Raw genomic sequence first — 16,537 nt, 5'->3', positions numbered from 1 at the left:
AATTGTCAAGAGGCTGTGTTGAGCATCCTCCAAAAAGAATTGTTGTTAAGTGCTGTCGAGTTGGTTTTGACTCATAGTGAAACTCATAGGGTGTCCAAGGTCAGTGGATGTGAACCACTGACCTTGCAGTTAACAGTCCAGCATTTAATCCTACAGAGTCACACCAGCAGTCCCCAAGAAGAATGAACTGGAGGGGGTAAAGTGCTGGGGAGCCTGTAGCAAGAGGAATTAAAACTATAAAAAGGTCAAATGAGGTTCTCTATTGAGATATTGAGGTTATTTTAAAGAATTTGATGAGATCCACTGAATCGAATCTATGTCAAGGCATTACTAAATTTTAAAAATAGCTGAGTTATTTAATGCTACTATGGCAGTATGGTGCTGTGGGATAATGTACTGGACTGCAAGGTCAGTTTGGACCACAAGGTCGGTGGTTCAAACTCACCAGCGGCTTCTTGGGAACCCTATACAGGATTGCTATGAGTTGGAAATGACCAGATGATACTTAACAACAACAACAACCATAGCAGAAAACCCATACGTGGAAAGTATCTTCAACAAACAGGAATTTCTTTTCTCACAGTTTGGGAGGCTAAAACTCCTAAATCAGGGGCTGTCTCTATAGGAAGGCTTTCTATTGGCTCTGGAGAAAGGTCCCTGTCTCTTTCTAGCTTCTGTTCCTCAGCAAGCTTCACGTGGTTTGGCATTTATCTTCTCTTATCTCTGCTTGATTCATGGATTGTTCAATGTGGTCTTTTTATATCTTGAAAGAGATTGATTTAAGACACATTCTACACTAATACTGCATCATTAACAACCATCCCCCCCCCCCAAATCTATAACCACAGATATAGGGTTTAGGATTTACAATACATATTAGGAAGGGAGGGGAACCATTCAACCCATAGGAGTCCTGGACTGCTAACCACAAGGTCAGCAGTTCAAACCCACCAGCAGCTTCTTGGAGACCCAATGCAGGGCTCTATGAATCTGAACTGACTCATCCACACTTAACAACGACATTCAGTCTAGAATAGCTAACACTAGGCATGCCGCCCATCATATGAAAGGGCTTTCTTTACCTACTTCATTTGTTACAAAGCATAACCCTATACGGTAGGTATTAATAGTCTCATTTTTAGAGGTACAGAATAGTTAAGTAACCCATTCAGGGTTATGTGTGAGTCTTCATTCTACAAAGCTACACCTGATTCAAGGCATGAATCAGGACCTCCCCAATGCGGATGGAGTCGAAGAGGGGGAGAAGGACCCCACTTTCCTGGGGATGGGAGGCAGGGAGTTTCTGGAGCCCTGGTGGTTCTGGGCTTGGATCCCCTCTTCAGGCTGGATAGGGTTCCTTATTTGGGTGTATTGTTTGGGGTCTACACTGCTCAGTCCTCAATGAAATAATTACCAAGTGTCTTGATTACCAGGCCTCCGGAATCATTGTGTCTTTCAGAGGCCACCCCTACCCTTATGTCCTCACAGCCCTTTCCCAGAATTCACACTCTCTACTGAAGGGCTAGCAGAGTGGAGGTACAGGGATTTCCTTTGGGAGTCCTTGGGGAGAAATGAGGCAAGGCCTTGATCAGGGGCCCATAGAATGGGGGTTGGAGGCTGTTCTAGAAGTCGGACCCTCCCTAGCCACGTACATCCAGCCCTGTGAGGATGAAGGCACATGTAAGGTTGTTGTTGTTAAGTGGGGTGGTACTTGATGAAAGTATCAGGAAGAGAAGGTGGTGCAAGGTTCAGTCTTGACTTCTTCTAGGCATCATTCAGTTTAGCGTTCCTCTTTCCCCCGTTCCTCTTTCCCCACCCTCCTCCCACCTCTCTGAACCCAAAGGTCACCACGTTTCCTGTGGTCCTGGACTCATTGGCTCCCAGCCAGAGCCAAAGACCTCTGGATCAGCAGAAAGAGTATCTATTGGGGGTCCCTTGTGTTCATTTGCTTGTAAGAAAATCCTGAATTAAAATGTCTTTTCTATCCCTATCTCTATCTTCCCCAGCTCTAAATTTCTCCAGCATCTCCAGGATAAGCCAAACAGTTCTTCTCTCTTCTCTGAGAATTCAGTTGCTGGTTTTTTTTTATCTTGGCGGCCTCCCTTCTCTTTATGTCTTGGACCTTCCTCCTCCTGCTTCTAATAAACCTCCTAAAGGTCCCTGGAGTTCCTCAGTGGAGGTCGGCATAAAAACCAGGCTTCCAGACACTTGCACAAAACGGACAACCAGAATTTACAGGGCAGCTCAACCCGGCTGCCCATGGAGTGAGGGAGGTCTCCATTCTGTTCTCAATAGAGGCTGCTCCTCTAGGGCTCCGAGTCTGCAGAGTTGGCGGTGCTCAGAGCCCTGGGCGAGCAAAGCGCTGGTGACGTTGCTCTAGACGGGCTGGGAAGTCCTAAGACTTCTCTTTGCCTGTGGATCCCCCATCCCCTACAAACATATCCATACTACGCGTCCCACCTCTCCTGGGGTGGGAGGAACTCGTTCTGTTTAATTACACTTCCCTTTTGCTGGGAACAGGGCTTACCGCATAGACGTTTGAAAACAGCAACATCAACTAACACGGAGATGTTATCATGATTAAACAGCAAATTAGAATACAAGACGGCGCAAGAATAATCTAAACAATCACCTCACCAAGAAAAAATAAATCCCTAAAAAGCCAGCTCCATACAATAAGCATCGGACTGCGAACCACAAAGTCCGCGGTTGGAGCCAGCCAGCTGATCAGAGGGAGAAAGATCAGGCTTTCTGCCTTTGCAAAGATTTAAAGCCTTGGAAACCCTATACAGGGTCCCTATGAGTCGGAACTAACGCGATGGCACATGACAATAACAGCAACAACAAAGAGCCAACCATTGCGTCTGAGCTTTGAGGCCCTGCGTTCCTTGGGGCTCTCTCCCGGAGCAAAAGAGCATGGTACCTGGGGAGGTACACCCAAACAGGGCCCCAAGCTTGCTCGAGGCTCCTTCCCGCGATCTAGGGCTCATTCTGCTTCCAGAAGTCTGGGGGAGAGGGCTCCCTCTAGGGAGGCCCCATCTGGGAAATAATTGTAATCAATCATACTAAGGGGGAGTTCCTTGGGTGCAGTACTGTTAGGATAGCTAACAAGCTGGCGCCTAATCCCGCCTCCCATTCCTCCCCACCTCCCTCAGTCTTGCCACCTCCCAGATCTCTAAGGAGATTGATTTCTTGGGGAGAAGTGTGCACTGCGAGAAAGGGGAGTCCTCCGTGAGTCTCGGTGGCCTCTCTGGCTCTATATCTCCAGCTCCTGCAGTTTCTCCCCACCCAAAGCCTGGGTGGGCAGGGGGAGGGAGAGGACACGGAGTTCATTTTATGTTGTACTCAAAGGCCCCAGATTTCTGCACTTGTTCACGCCAGCGTGTGGAGGAACAGGCTCTGCTGGGAGGCGGCGCATTAGGTTGGATTGAACTTCAGGGACAGACCCTCCTAGGAGCTCGCTGATCCCCTCCCCCTCATTAAAGCGACTCATAGTGAAAACTGTTTTAGGAATTTAAATTAGATCCCACGGGTTGCGCCGGGATTAGAGTTATCCTTTTTATACTTGGACAGAAAATAACTATCGAAATGAAACGATCAAAACCAAATTCTTTCCCCAACAATGAGCGTTTGTTTCCTGATGAGTGACCTCCCTGTGCGGGCAGGCAGGTCCCTTTTGGTTTTGACCGCGGCAGGGCTGGGGCTGGTGACCGCGGAGAGACTGTTCCTGGAGCGACCGCGCACGGCGCGAATGGGAGCTGGCGGCTCTAATATCTGCTGCCATTAAAAATCCTCGTCGCTTCTAGTGCTCCGGGCGCAGGGACGCATGTGTTGCTGGAATTCAATACGTGGGGGGAATGCAGATTGGGCTGCGATCCACTGGGTTTGATTTATGAACAATTATACTGGCGATTGTTTACACTTTGCATTTGGGAGCCTCGGCGCACCCTCCTCGTGGGGGGCGCGGCTAGAGGGAGCGGCCGGCTGCAGCCTCCGAGGGCGTCCTTCACCCTGCACCCACCTTCTCCCATTAATCGGATTTCGATTTCTTTGAACCTAGAGGTCGAGATTCGTTTCTTTTTCCCCCAGTCTGCTCCAGGCTTGTTTCCCCCGCGGACTTGGCCGCCTGGGCTCGTGTTTACTCTCCAATGTTTACTTCTGCGTAAGGCCATGCGGGGCCTATAAATAGGAGAGGTGGAAGCAGTTTCTCCTGTCGGATCAATAAAGCCGCGTCTCCTAGCCATTTCAGCTGAGCTGTCTTATTAATTATGTAAGGATTCACCTGATCCTGCCAGCGAACAGAGCCTCTAGGCCCCTCTGCTGCAGCCCTTAATGGCGGTTCTTTGCAAACTGCCTCTGGCCACCGCAGAGGCGAGGAGGAGGGACCGTGGTTAGGACTCTGTACGAGTGGCCTCCGCCCCGCGTGGGATAGGGGCAGCGGCAGCGGCAGCCCTCTGGCCTTCTGTCTGCTTGTGCCTGCTCAGTGCGTGGAAGCTACCTCCTCCAAACTCCCCAGGAAATTATTTCTGCCTGATATGTTGATGGCGTTCTGTCGAGTTGGTTCAAACTCATAATGAGCCTGTATAGGGCTTCCGAGGAGCGACTGGTGAGCTTGAACTGCCGACTTTGCGGTTCAAACCGACCTTGGGGTCCGATGCTTATACTCCAGCACCACACCAAGGATCCCATTAAGTAAGCAGAATTTCTTGAAAGGCGAAGTGTCCAGAGTTGAGACTTACCTGTTTGCCTGACGACAATAGTTTATCTGGTGACTCTGTGAATAGGCGAATTTTATTACCTGCCGTCGGCTGTGTCCCTTTAGGCCTCACGAGAATGCAGACTTGGGGCAGGAAACAAACGACACCCCCTTTTCAAACAATAACTTTTATTTTATATGTCTCTAGACTTTGTAGCAAATCTTTTTTGCTGAATTTAATTTATAATAAACTTTTTAAATTACATCTCTCTTTTTTTAAAATCAAGGCTCTTTTATGTCAAAATCTTTTTTTTTAACTATATTTTAGATTAACATTTAACATCCCCCCTTGTGATCTATACCGTTGGAGATTTGGGTATTACTGTATGTGTAACAGCTAAAACAAGGGAGAGGAGGGAAAATAAAAGGCAGTGAACTTGGAAAGATGCATCGATAACAGCAGGTAAAGCTAACCCCTAAGGGGGCATTAGCAGCATTCCTAGGCAGTCTTTCCCTTTCTGTCTGAGATTTCCTCAACCCTTCTCCTCTCTCCGTCCTACCCGAGTCAACACAAAGTTAACAACCTGTCCTTTCACTTTTCTGGAGGAGAAATGTGCAGTGGAAATGATCAAAACAAGATACTGTGGAAGAAAGACGTGAGCGTGAATTATTCACCATATGCTTCCCACGTGGACATCTCTCTTGAATTCATTGCCCGTGGCCTTCTCCTCTCCTTCTCATTCGTATTAGGAGGAGCCCGTCATTTCCCATGTATTAACACGATTAATATATTAGGTGGCCCAGGGCCGTTCCTGAGATTCTTTTGCCAAAAAACAAAAACTAAAAATGGGGGTGGGTTTACCGTTTTCTTACTTTTGTGTGAAGACGGACTAAAGCTGAGGTCGGATTTTGGCTGTGCTTGCTTGCTCACTGATCGGTAACATTTGGCAAATAAAACACAAGGAATCAAACGAAACCAAAAAAGAGAACCAAGATTTCCCACAGTCCTATATGAGTGTTTTTAGCATCACAGAGAATCACAACGTCCCCAAAGAACGAATGGATCTTCCTCTCGATTTCCGGGAGCATGGAGTGAGTGTGGGTGGGCGCACGGGGGGAGCTAGCCCGCGCTCAGAAGGAAAGCCAGGTCGCTAAAGCTGCCGAGAGAGATACCAGGAGCACGGAGAGCGCCGGGAGCAGGGACCCCGCCGCCCCGTTGCTGCTGCCGCAGAGTTCGAATAAGCTGCCTTGGATGTTGAGGTTTTTCGATTCTTTTCTCAGTTTATCCCACATATCTTTCGCCCCTTCCTGGCAATCCGTAAGGGCTGTGACCGTGCAGCTGTGGAAATCCTCCCAGTATCTGGTGAGGAGCAAAACAAGACAGAAGAGGCCGGTTTCACTTTGGGCACCAGAAAGACCCTGGTTCTGCGCCCCTGCCCCTGCACCTCCTCTCCTCGGCCTCGCCAACCTACACTGGCGTACCCCCCCCCCCCCGCCCCCAACCTCTTCTTCCCAGCCCAAGAACACTAGCCACAGCGTCTGTCCGAGGGGAGGGTCCGCCCTCTTCCTCCCGGGGTGCTCGGCGGGGACCGGCAGCCGGGAGCCGGACCGCGCTAGCTGAGCGGCGCTGGCACTTTTCGGGATGCGCAAACAGATTGCTCGCCCTCCTCGGGGAAAGCTAGGAAAACAGTGCTAAGCCTTGCAAGCTGCTGCCCATTAATGCCTCTTAGCTTGCAAGATGGGTTACTAGCTCCGAGCTCAGCGGCCCTCCCCTCTTGGCTTCTTGCTTTCTCCTCCCCCTCACCCCTTCTGTCTCCCTCCCCCTCGGCGCTCAGTACACTAGCGCCTTCGCCTTCCCTCTCTCCTTTCAATTTCCCCCTCGCCACCTCTTCCTTTTGTTTCCCGTATTCCACATTCCCCCTCTTTCCTTTCTCCTTTTAAGTCTTCTCCATTGATTTTCATCCTCTCAGTTCTCCTTGGTTTCGACCCTCACTTCCTCTTCCTCCTCTTCAGTTGCTAAAGTCATGGTGGACGCCCGTCTTGCGCCCCACGGTCCCCGGCTCAGATTCGGTCCAGAGACTTGCGCCTGCCTCTCCCCTCTTGGGGTCGGTGAGTGTCAGTGCCGGAGCACACGACCTGGCTTTCCCTTGCTTGGGCAAGACCCAGTGTTCCAGGCCCTGCGCGCATGAGTCTTCTACCCCAACAACGGTCATTTCGTGTACTTGGGCTCCTTGTAGCATCCTCCCCAAGTCGTTCGTGGTGTAGTGCCCGGCAACACCACCCCCTCCTGGGCCAGGACTCTAGGGTGGCGCGGTGCCCCGGCTGCCAGCCTTTGAGGGCCCACGCTCCGGTTGCTCCTTCCAGGAACCCACCGCGCGCCTGCCTCAGCCACTTTTTCCTCTGGGGCTCCTCGCCCCGCCCCCACAACCTTCATCCAATTTGTCCTTTTTTTTTTTATTGTTCCCCTTTCTTCTGAAAACCAAAATAGATCTCAAGACTAAATATAATCTCAACCCGTGATCGATTCCTGGGGCGCTGTCTCCTTTCGGAGCTGGGTCGATCTGTGTGTCTCGGTAGCTTTGGGCTGGCTCCCACCTCACCTGACCCTGGTGACCAGGCGACTGCCTTCCACACCCTTTGGTTGTATTCTCTCCTCTCTCTCTCTCTTCTCAGTGGCCTGGACTATAAACAGTTCAAGGCAAGCACTGCATTTTGAGTTACCCTTGCTTAACTTCCACCCCATTCTCTGGCTAATAGTTGTGGTTGTGGGTGTGTGCCTTGGTAGAGTGGGAACCAACTCATAGCAACCCGGCACAGGGTTTCCGAGGCTGTAAACCTTTACGGGAGCCGAAAGCCGGATCTTTTTTTGCTGAGGGGTTGGTAGATTTGAACTACTGACCTTTCATTAAGAGTTAGATATGTGGTTACAAATCGGGCTGCTAACCTCGAGGTTGGCAGTTCAAAACTACCAGCTGTTACGTGGGAGAAAGATGCTCCGGTAAAGATTCACAGCCTCGGAAACCCTGTGCAGGGTCACTATGAGTCAGAACCAACTCCACCTCCACGGTACTTAACAACAATAACATGCTAGTAGAGTTGCCTTGAGCTGATGATGTTTTGTTTCAATAGCCACAGCCAATCTCGCATTTATGAAGGCTGGGGAGCAGGAGTAGGGCTTCCAATGTCCTTAATTTGTACTATGTAGCAAGTGTTTCGTTCTGTTGTGCATAAGGTCGCTATGGGTTGGTACTGACTTGATGGCACTTAACAACAACAACAGCAAGAGTTAGAGATGCCAAGAGGAAAGAAGGCCTCTGCTGCAGAGCTTCTGTGGCAAGTGCACCTCCCAAAGGACTTCACCCAGATAAGGAGTGCTCCCCTCTGGAAGAAGGGCGGGTTGGAGTACTGGGAGAAGATGGTTTCAGCAGGGTAATTCATAAAGCACACCAGGAATAACTGGACCCAGCTGTGGTCTTCAACCTTTGGATGGGGGGAAGGTTTCCCTCTACATTACTCTGTCTTCCAGGACAAAAATTCTTACAAAATTTAAATAGCTGGAAATAAAGCTGAGGCTTTAGGTGCTATCCCATTGTTGTTGTTGTTGTCAAGTGCCTTCTAGTCAATTCTGACCCTGTGTAGGGTTTCCAAGAAGCAGTTGTTGAGCTTGAACCACCGACCTTGCAGTTCAAAGGACTTTGCAGTCTGACACATTAGCCCACAGCACCACACCAGGACTCCATGGTAAGACATATAAAATAAAAGTGGGTGGGTGTGCATCCTAGTCCAGCCTTTGTTCTATTCATGGTGTGAAGAAGGTATAACCACTTAGCTGATGTTTTTTGGGGGTGGGCTGGGGAGGGGAGGGCACCAGACTATTTGGGAAAATGTGTAGCAAAGTTAGTCCCTATTTAATTATTCATAAATCAAACATACTTCCTCCCCAAATTAAGAAGAAGAGTAACTTCACAGTTTTAAAAGGACAGTGCAGAAAATAGTCACTTCAGCCTCTGGGGAGTAAGGCACACTTCCTGACTTGGCCTTATTCTTACAGTTATTAGGGGGTGGTGCAGCTCTCTCTTCTTATAGTGTGTGTGTGTGTGTGTGTGTGTGTGTGTGTGTGTGTGTGTGTGTGTGTGTTGCAGAGGACAGGGAAATTTCTAAGGTTTGCAGGAGCTACCAGTATAATGTCCGGCTCTGCTGGTTTCCTCTTGTGATTGGGAGCAAAGCTCTCCAGCTAAGCTCTTGGAAAACACCATGCCTGGCCATGCATTTTTTCAGTCCTCCTTGGGCCCACACCCCTGATCTGGACAAACCAAGTAGATTTGGAAAGGGGGAATAAAAGAGAAAGAAACAGAGAAAGGCAAGGAAGGTGGCCTAGAAATCTGCAGCAAAAGCAGCTAAGATGATAGTGCACGCCCCCATATGCTTTTCTTGGGTAAAGTCCGTGGTGGCACACAACAAAATTTTCTCTCAGCTCTTTCCTTAGCAAGGAAGGGGTACTTTGAGTCGCTTGTTTACATCCCCCTTTTCTTGGTTTAACTCAAGGGATATTTTATCAGTGGCACATGGACAGACTAAGCAGATTCTTTTCTCTTTAGGAAAATTTAGTATGCTCTAAATATTCCTCAAACCAGAACCAACAGTTCTTCTGTGTGTGATTTACTCAAGGCAGAGGGATTCTGCAGCACAAAGAACTGGTTAATGTTCACTGTGCTTTGCCCTAGGTCCCAGTGTGTCCAGTGGGCGAATGTCTGCATGCTGCTGTGAGACTGTTGAAGGCCAGGACAGGGCCTTGTCCAGTAGGATGGTGTAGGATGCCTTTCTGTAGTCTGCACCAGCCGGGAGGCTCCCTTGGCGGTTCAAGTTCATATCCAGGCTCTTGGAGCTCAGGCCCTACTAGCTCAGGCCCAGGCCTGGAGCTGCAATAGGAGACAGAGTGGATTCCCGCTGGTGCCTTGCACAGCGCGCAGGCGGGGAGGTGCAATGCTTTCAGACCTCATCAGCGCCCCCTACCCCAGAAACCCAGCCGGCTAGAGTGCCACACTTACGTGCACACAGTCTTGATGTTCGTCTTGTCGTCCAGGCCCTGCGGGTAGTTGGCCATACTGTCGCCCAGCTTGAGCAAACAGTCCGAAAAGCCCTTAAAGACCGCATCGCACTTGCCCGCTGCTCTCACGGCCTGCACCAGGTATGCTGTGAGGAAGAGGGGACACTGGTCAGCAGCGCCACGACCCCACACTGTCGCCCCACGGGGTCGGCTAGCCAGCATAGAACCCCGTGCACACTCTCCCCTTATGGAGGGCTGGGATCTCCAGGAGGCTTGGTGTTAAAGGTGATCTAGAGATGCCGTCCAAGAATGACTGGCCGGCACCCAACGTTTTTTTCTTATGCAAATTGTCTGTGTGTGCGCGCCTGCGTGCCTTTGTGCCTGTGAGTGTAGGTGGCATTTTCTGTGGCGAATCCTTTTCTATCCCCCAGCTCTTTCCATCATCTTCCTATCTTTCTATTTTCCATCGCCCCCTCTTCTCACTCCCAACACATCCCAACAAGTCTTTTCACTGCCTTTTGCAGTGCAGTCTTAAATTTCTGAGGTGACAGAGGGCGGGGTCTTGACAGCAGAGTGTGGGGGTGAAGAAGGGATGGGAAGGGGACCAGAGTGACAGGACAGGTCAGGAAGCTGAACCGAAAGCTCAGAGTCCAGTCAGCCAGTGGGCCCTTGGTGGGTACTCAGCAAACACTGCTGAATAAATGCTAATAATAATAATAATAAATGCTCTAGATGCCAACAGCACTCACTAATTGATTCTTTCATTATGGAGTCTTTCCGTAGTTGAGGGGGGATGCACCCCCACCCCACCCCCACAGGAATGAGATGGACCTCAGTGTCCAAAGCCTGGTTAGGGGAGACTGGTGGTACTGGCAGTCGGGACTGGTGCATTTGCAAGGGTAATCTCTAGTCACCTCCACGGAGGCACTAGCTTCAGAATCCCTGTCCCCTTATCTGGTCCATGGTTCAGCTCCTCACTCACCCTTAAGACACCCAGTCGTGAGATCCTTCCTTTCCAGGACCTGGTCCTGTGCGCCTGACCTCGCAGTCAAGGGCCAATTTAGGATTCTCATCAGTGGCCTAGGGACCCTCAGCCTCTCATGGAGGTTCCAAGAGGAGAGGAGTGGCAGAAGCAGGACAAGATGACCCAGGCCACTCAGCGTCAAGTCAGTCAAGTTAAGTAGCTGGTTTGTTTGTGGCCTTTCTCTCCAGCCTGAAACCAGTGAAACGGGCTACAGGCTGGATTCGGAGCTGCCAAGTAACCCCCAGGGCAGAAAGGGCTTGAGAGAGGCGGGGGTCAGCTTGCTTGAGAGCAGGGAGAAGAGAGAGTGGCTAATCTTCTTCCTTTGGCGAAATCGGCTTCCAGTGTTCACTACCCTGGTCGCCCGCCTGCAGGTCTGCGGTATTCGGGCCACCCCTCCCAGCCCCGACAATGACTGCTCCTCACCCCATCCCCCGCAGTGGCTTGTGCCCGAGCGCCGAGGCTAGACACACGGTTATGGGAGAAGGTGACTGAGCCTTAGCAGCCTTCAAGCTCGCTATCTTTGCAAACTGCTACAGGAAGAGCAAGGCAGTCCTGGTGCTTTCTAATCCGGAACGGGAAGCGCAGAGAAGGGACCAGGGTTAACTTCGACCTCAGCTCGAGCGGATACGTAAACCCTCGTCAATTTCCTGGTCCTCCCCACACGACATCATAAATACCCTTGCCACTGCAATAACCAACTGAACACTAACATAGAATCTCGTAAAAACAAAAACCTTTATTGTAATAGATCCCCGACATAATGAAGCAAATCTTTCAAATCATCCTCTATTAAATGTAACTTTGCAGCGAGAAACGGAACAGTCAACCTCCCAGAATCTAGCCTTACCCCTTACTGCCACCCTTACACATTCGGTGGTGAGCAAGAAACCCCTAAGATTCGTTGACAATTTTTAAAAGAGAGGTTAAGGCTTAAAAAGGGTGGGAAGCGCGCCTGTCACGGTATCAGATATCCCGGCATCAACGAAGGCGAAGCCCCTCTACACCTCCAAGGCGCAGGTGTGAGTGTGTGCGTGTGTAAACGAAGTCGTGAAAATGCCTGTCTTTTGCACACATGACTCCTTGGTCTCCAGTCTACTGGGGAAGGCTGGGAGTTTACGCTCGGGAAGCATTTTGCAGGTGCACGCCTCTGGGCAGGTCGCAGCCTCCTGGGCCTGCACTGTCCTTCCTAAACCCGGGTGCTCCAGGCTCATACCCTATTCTCAGTGCTGTCCCTGTCTTGTGCCATGTCTATCTGTTCATTCATTCCTTTGACCTCTCATTCATTCCAAACTTCCTCTCGCCGCTGTCCATTACGGTTCAACACCCTCTTCACCTCCCACCCCTCCCCAACCCCTATTTTTCTTGTCAAAATGTCAATAATTTAGGATAGTTCCCAGATATAAATGAATAAATACCGAGGTTCTGGTGGGGAAAGGGCAGATATTGGAAAACAAAGATGCCCACCCTCCATTCTGCAGCCAACATATGGTCATTTCTTGACCAAGGATAAGGTGTGCTGAGTTTCTCCAGCACTCGCTCACCCACTGTGTTCCCCAGGGAGATTATTCCCCACCAGGATGGGACTCAAAACAATTAATAGTAAATTGTTTTCCTTTTTCCCTGGCAGGCATAGAAAATAGAGATCCAAACCTTCCCCAATTGAAAACTCTCTCTCAAGAACAACTGCTGTTTCCTGCGCTCTAAAATTCATAAGCTAATTGTAGAATGCTATGATTGCTTGTTTTTGTTATTTAAGGATTGGCTGCAATTAGAGATGTCCTGTATTTATTGCAACTCTTTGCACCAATGTCAAAGATTCCTTCAAAATAATCAGATTCAAAGCTCTGAGTTACTTCTTTAGAATTAAAGGAAAATGCCAACATGCCGCATCCAGACACTCTCTCATCCCTGCAATGTTTATGCAACCCCCCAAAAAAATCAAAGCCTCAAATACTCCAATCTTGTGACATGCATAAAAACCCTATTGCAAATAATTTATTTAAATATTTAAAAAACTCCAAATCTTCCACATTTGTCTAGGTGAAAAATATTATGCATTCCTTCCCTTTCCAAAACCAACTCTGGAAAGCATCTCCACCCCCTGATAACTGCAAGGATTTGTCTGCAAAGAATGCTACAGCCTAAGAGGATAGGAGGTAACAATTTCCCGGGTCTCCAAAAGCCGTTTGAAGAGTTTCTATTTTTTCTCTTGTTCATTCTATTAATAACCTGATTCACTTTCACTTTAGGCTCGTTAATTAATGCTCTGAGGACATCAGAGAATTTTTTTGTGTGTGTGTCCCCATAACATTTTCTTCATGCTAGATGGAAAAATGTGAACTTTAAAGACACTTGATGTGTAACCACTACTCAACATTCCTTAGCACATAATAGAGGCAAAATAAACCCGTCCATAACCAACTTCAAACAAACAAAAATTACAAGCACACACGACACATTGTAAACACTTTTGAGCCCTTTTCTACGTATAAAATGCAGATTGTCTATGTATAAAGTAACAAGCACTTGTATCCATAAAATTATATTCATATATACATAGAATTCATATATTATTATATACATCTGGCTGAATTTGCTCTCCTCAATACTACACATATTCAATTTTGTGACCTGGGTTTCTGATCGTTCTCGAATTTAGCCTCCCCCCACCCCACCCCAGTCTGGTCTGCGGTGCCCCGTGTAAACGCTGCAGCTAGAGATGGGGTGAGGGGGAGTAAGTGGGGGGCGTGCAAGGAGAATGACAAAGTTCTAAATGCAGCAGTTTGAGCCGGGAATATCTTTGCTTTCTTCACATAAACTTTCCAGTCCTAGCTGCCTAACGAGGTAAATTTCTGCATTCACCTTCGACCCTTCAAAATAACACCCTGCAGCACCGCAAGGACCAATGCATTGCCCCAGAGCGCGCTGGAGAGAGAAGCAAAAATGGACGTGTGCTTTAGAAAAAAAAAAGGGGGGGAAACACCCTCGGTAAATGACCCACTGCACACAGAAAACCAACCACCTTTAGGATAATCAAGCCGGGACCCTCGAATTCCTAGAGTTGATACCTCGCTCGACTTGGGGGTTTCTCAGGTTCTCAGTACCCCTAAGCGGCCGTGGGCCTGCCAAAAGCCCCGTCTGGCCACGGGTCGGAGCCGCAGCTTCCCTCAGCCTGCCGCCGAGTCCCGGCGGCCACTTACCTATTTGCACCGCGAGGATCAGTGAAATATATCTGCCGTTCAACTTAAGTCCCATCCTACGTTTAGTCAAACCATTTGCGACCGCAGACCTTTAAATAGTTAGTTTAGAGAACGCGGGGGAAAGCTGCAAAATAGGCATTGCCAACAAGTTCCGGGAGCGACGGAGACTTTATGCACAGGGAAGGCAGAGGGAGGAGAGAAAAAGAGGGAGCGGGGAAGAGAGAGAGAGAGAGAGAAAGAGAGAGAGAGAAAGAGAGAGGCTGGGGGAGAGAGGGGGAAGAGCTGGGAATGGTTCACTCCATTAGGAGGGGGCGGAGGAAGTACTGCCTCACGCCCACGAGCAGGCCTGACGTGGGGGATGACACGGAGTGATTTTTTTTTTTTTTTTTAATATAGACACCTTGGTAGAAAATCGCCATTTATAGTCATCAGAAGCTGGGATTAATCTGATATCTCCAATTAATGTGCGATCCTAACGAAATCTCGCCTCCTGGGGGTGACCACTTTGCAATCTCCGCGGCCACCCCCGCCTCCTAGCCATTCCTGGGTCCCCTAATCCCGCCCCCTCCTAGTGCTGAACGGGGGCTCCCCTCCCCTCCCTGCCTGGAGCCGGGAAGTCCTGGCGCGCCCACTGCACTGCTGGGCGATTGCTTCAACCTGCTCACCCTCCTCCACTTGCGCCACCGCCGTCAGCGCCCGCCCTACAGTGCAGGGGGGTTTAAAGGAGCTGGAGCCCGAGCGGGAAAAACAGCTAAACCAATTCTATTAATTCGAAGTCCCCCGCCGCCCCTGCACTTGCCTATTCTCTTTTCTCTTTAACCAAGCAGCAGAGTTCGGGGCGCAGCCTGGAGCGCCTGAGCCCAGGCACAAGCCCCCACACACCAGCGGCCGCACGCCCAGGTACCAGGGGCTTTGGTCCGCACACCCGAGGGCCCTGAAATATATTCAGCGTGCCCTCTGAAATTCAACACCTCCGACGCTTGGCGCTGGCCACAGGCCTCGCTTCAAGAGACACTGGGATGGTGACGTGGGGGGGAGGGGGAAGAGCTGGTGTCTCTGTAAAGTCGATTATCGATATTAGTGATTTATTAACTCTTAAGAACTTTAGGAAATTTCCAAAGCAATCACTGGTGTACAGAGTACTTTCTCTGGTTCGGATGCGCCTATTGGGCTGCACACACACACACACACACACACACACACACACACAGACACACGTACATCACGTACGCACACACACCCGGAGCCACACACCTGCATTCTCATGATGCTCCGGCACAGACCGGGTGCAGACACAGCCTACTCCGCAGCGACGCGCTTCTGCAGCTGCGTTTTGTGCTTGCTGCAAGGTGATATCGACGACAGTTCGAGTTTATAAGGATAAACAAACAGGGTTATTTCTTTTCGAAGCGTCGTTACATTTTAGTTTTGTTCCCCTTTTCTGCATCAAATAAAGCCTAAACCTTAGCTTTTAAAATCGAGTTTTAAAGAGGGCACCACCAACTTTATTTCTCAAGCCTGCAGAGGGAAGGGAGACGAAAACGACCTCATTCCCAAATCTTCCAGAAACACACAAAATACATAATGATGTCTCATAAGCAGTAGATATGCAAACAGATTAAAGACAATCGAATGAGCTTCTCCAGGCAGCTCGCCACCCGCACACCTTTCGGAACGTTCCAATACCCAGCCAGTTGGAGATGTACAGGCGAGGGAAAGTGAGAAAAGGGTGCAAAATGAAGGCGGTGGGCTAAGCCATGGGGATGAGAGGTCGACTGGAGACGCGGGGGTCCTGACTGCAGCATTTTGTGACGTGGAAGCATCTGGTCTGGCGTGGACTTCTTCCGCACAGACCCCCGAGGGGGCGGGCCCGTAGATTCGGGGGCGGAGCCATGTAGCCCGTCCAGATGACATCACAGAGCGAGCGGGACAGAGCCCGAGCTCTTCTTTCCCCGCAACCAGGGGATCAGTGGCAGCCTAGGGTGTTTCCTAACGCCTGGGCATCAAGCCAAAAACGGTGAACCGTGGGCATGCAGGGGCTGCTGGCGAGAGGGGGCGTCCCTTGGACCCACCCCAGACATTCTCCAATGGCAAGAGTGAGAAGTTGTCTGAGGGGCGGGGCCGCAGCCTCCTTCCCCCAACTCCTGGTCTCAGGCCCCTGAGGTCTCTCGTAGGTTCCGCCTCTCGGTTCCCTCCCTCACTGATTCCTTGCTTTCTTCCAGCCTGTCCACCCACCCGAGAATGTTCCATAAGCGATTTTCTGAGGATGCCTTGGGTTTTCCCCCATTCCTCCCCCACCTCCAATCCTTTGGAACCTGAGACATTGATGGTGGGGGCAGGCAACGCTAAGGTTTAATAAGGCCGCCTGCTGCCCCAGGCCTGGCCCGCATACTCAAGGTGGCTGCACACCTTTGGTGCTGCATAGCCCAACCCTAAACCCTGAGGCTAGGTCTCCCAGATCTCCTCCTCAAGACCCCTAGCTGGCGGTAGTCTTAAAAGTGAAGAAATGAGAAGCGATCAGAGTTAGTACTGCGCATCAGTAATTTTGGTAACGAAAGCTGACGATAACG

The 16,537-nt window shown here is 50.0% G+C and overlaps 1 protein-coding gene across 1 annotated transcript; it reads right to left on the bottom strand.

Annotated features, from left to right (window-relative positions):
- Positions 1-4,868: 4,868 nt before the first annotated feature.
- On the bottom strand, positions 4,869-14,687 carry NRN1 (neuritin 1). Its single transcript, XM_006864110.1, has 3 exons — positions 13,968-14,687; positions 9,745-9,889; positions 4,869-6,056 (listed from the first exon to the last, which is right to left on the bottom strand). Exons 1-3 carry the CDS (start codon positions 14,020-14,022, stop codon positions 5,828-5,830), a joined length of 429 nt encoding a protein of 142 aa, XP_006864172.1. The 5' UTR covers positions 14,023-14,687; the 3' UTR covers positions 4,869-5,827.
- Positions 14,688-16,537: the final 1,850 nt, after the last annotated feature.

Source organism: Chrysochloris asiatica, unplaced genomic scaffold (assembly GCF_000296735.1).
Source record: "Chrysochloris asiatica unplaced genomic scaffold, ChrAsi1.0 scaffold00060, whole genome shotgun sequence".
Taxonomy (NCBI): domain Eukaryota; kingdom Metazoa; phylum Chordata; class Mammalia; order Afrosoricida; family Chrysochloridae; genus Chrysochloris; species Chrysochloris asiatica.
The sequence above is the reverse complement of the archived record's forward strand: the minus strand, read 5'-3'. Positions and strand labels throughout refer to the sequence as shown.